The 2,937-nt window shown below is 36.9% G+C and overlaps 1 protein-coding gene across 1 annotated transcript; it reads left to right on the top strand.

The window, feature by feature from the left end:
• The first annotated feature begins 449 nt into the window (after nucleotides 1–449).
• Nucleotides 450–1,472, top strand: LOC145482844 (substance-P receptor-like). Its single transcript, XM_081461486.1, has one exon. The coding sequence runs from the start codon at nucleotides 450–452 to the stop codon at nucleotides 1,470–1,472; it is 1,023 nt and encodes a 340-aa protein (XP_081317612.1).
• Nucleotides 1,473–2,937: the final 1,465 nt, after the last annotated feature.

Here is a 2,937-nt window from a genome sequence, read left to right as displayed (position 1 = left end):
CCAAAGACAGCTTATTAAATATGCATAAATTAATGCCAAATGGCCATTTTTTTGTACCCCCTAGCTTGAAGGGAACAAAATATTTTGACCTGCGTACTTTTTTTGCCATAATCGTTTACTCACCGGACCCAAACGTTGCGCCAAGTTTGAGCGAAATCGGTGATTTAAGCTGTATCACCTCCTGCCTGTTTCTGCCTGGTTTTCTCTTGGCACTAACTCTTAATAGACTAGATGTCGTCACAACTGTCTTATCTTGTAGAGAAAGCTTAAGGTATTTCTTTCATTATCAGTATAGTCGGGCATTCAAATTCAATACTGAAAGTGTTGAAGAGGAAGCAGCACAGATATACGTACGGCAACTGGTAGTGACATGCTTAAAGTTAGACTGCTTCACAGTGTGTCATCTAAACAATTCAGTATAGTCATATCATTACAAGCGATAATTATCCATGACAATAAACTTCAATTTATGTTTCTCTCTAGTAAACACGACAGTCTTCGTTAAAGAAACACACTTCCAGCTGCTTTGGTTGCTGCATGTTGTTTACATTGCCACATTTCTTGCGTCTCTGTTCGGCAACTCAGTCATCATTCACATAATACGAACAGATAACTCCATGAAGACCACTACCAACTATCTGATTTTGAATCAAGCATGCGCAGATCTTATGATCACCTTAGCAGAGGGAATGAATGTCATTCATTACAGTTTGATGAACAACTCATGGTTAGGAGGGCTCCTTGGTTTGATCACTTGCAAGGTATTCCTTGCAGTTATATTCAGCTTCCACATGTTTTCACTTTGGGTCCTTGCAACGATTGCCGTTGAACGTTTTTACGCAGTAACGCGACCTTTGAGATCTTCACCCGTGTCTCAACATTTAAAGAAAATAATTTTTCTTCTTTGGGCTACGTGCCTTGCTACTCCTTTAAACTTCCTTCAGAATGCAAGCTTCAAAAAATTAAATGACTGTTATTACTGTGACTTGACAGATGTTCTACAAGAGTGGACAATTATTAATATCATCACCGGTGGTTTGCTGGCATTCCTACCTTTTTTGGTAATAGCAGCCCTTTACGCAAAAGTGTGTCTCACACTTTGGTCACGTCAAGTTCCAGGAGAGGGATCCAGTCAGAATGCACAACAAGTTGAAGCCGTAAAAACGGCAAGAAAAGTTACCTTGATGATGATCGTTGTTACTGTTTTTTATATAGTGTGTTGGCTTCCTTTGTTCATATCAGTTATTCTGGAGTATATAAACTATTTGGAGCTAAACGGAAGCCTCCTTTTATTTGTTCTTTGGTTAATATCTACTTACAGCGGACTTAACCCTTACGTTTATCTCACGTTTAATCAAAAATTTGGGAATGGTTTCCATAAGTTATTTAGGAATTGCCGGAGAAAAATTAAAATTCGCAATCTTAACGTTCTTTCTTTGCGATTCCAAAGCTTTGAACTTGAGCATATGTGATAGGATAAAAAGAAACATTCATTTTAGTTTGTCTGTGTTTCTTGCTAAGGATAACGAACGGAAGTTATTTACCTGCATGCATATGGGCCAGGGTTACATTTTGCAGGGTATGCTGCGTGGAAGTCAGACTGAAAAGTCAGAAGCAAAATACAAACTGTTATTTTCAGATGTTTGACATAACCTTACTTAAAAACAAAACAAAAAGAGCAACAACAACAACAACAACAACAACAACAACAATAACAATAACAACAAAAAAGAGCGAATAGAAAATATGCAAAGCTTTCCTTCACTGCAATTGCCGTGTTTTCGTTACACAATAATACAATCTAGGTGGCCAATAAAGGTGCGCGCAATATTTAGGTAGTGTTGTCAACAAATGTCATTCGTCCCATAATGTAAATATGCAAAACTTTTCCCAGATCGAAGAATGTCCTTTCATTAATCAACGTTTTCTTACTTGGAATATCAATCCCATATTGAATTCATAAATTGCTGTAGGTAGCAACAGCAACCTTGCATGGCTCAAAAAGGAGAAGACGATTATAAAGTGCCCCAGTGAACTGATAAACCTTTAAAAATTGTGGGGAGTTAGCTAGAAAATTCGTTTAGTAGACAATTTAATATGGAAAGGTTGGAGAAGTCCTCCGTCCAGTAATAGCCGATGTAGGAATCTAGACTACAGTGTTCATATCAAAATTATGAGAGACCTGGGACAGCGAAGAAATCATTGGGACTCGAATGGGACGCAGAAAAAAAAAAAAAAAAACCTCTTTGATTGAAAAATATTCTGGCTCACTGTGTTGGACCAATAGACAAAAGCGTATGGAACACATAATAATCAACTTTATTTATTGAGGGTAGCACACAACAGTAATAACTGAAAAACCAGTGGCCCTCATATAAGTATTTATAGAATAAAAAAGATGACGTGTCAAGAATTAAAAATATAGAAACTGATTCTCAAATATGCAACGATTATATAAAAAAACTGAGATATGAAATACACTAAAATACGAAAAAGCAAAGCATTGGATCAAGTCTAACAATTAAAGCAAGAAAATTGAAAAATTAAAAATTTACGTTGTAAAATGGTCCAATTCCTTATAACTGTCCATAAAATGTTTAAAAATGGATTTTTGAAGCTTGTAAGGTTAGGTTGGTTCTTGATTTGGGCATGTGTCATATTCTATAGGCGGCTAGTCGATACTGAGAAAGACCTTCCACCCTCAGACTCCCGTTTGAATCGGGGGCAGACAAGGTTTAATTGACCATGCCTGCTCGTTTTTCCGTTCACGTCTGCATTTCTAATAAGCATCTGGCTAAGATAAGATGGGCACTCCCCTAAGATCCGTTTATATACCAATATTGACTTATTTATTTTCGCTTCATGGTAAAATGGAACCCAACCTAATTGTTTAAAAAGTTTCACACTGTTCGCTTTTGTGTCGGCACCCAGTATTAC

Source organism: Orbicella franksi, chromosome 1, assembly GCF_964199315.1.
Source record: "Orbicella franksi chromosome 1, jaOrbFran1.1, whole genome shotgun sequence".
Taxonomy (NCBI): domain Eukaryota; kingdom Metazoa; phylum Cnidaria; class Anthozoa; order Scleractinia; family Merulinidae; genus Orbicella; species Orbicella franksi.
The sequence above is the reverse complement of the archived record's forward strand: the minus strand, read 5'-3'. Positions and strand labels throughout refer to the sequence as shown.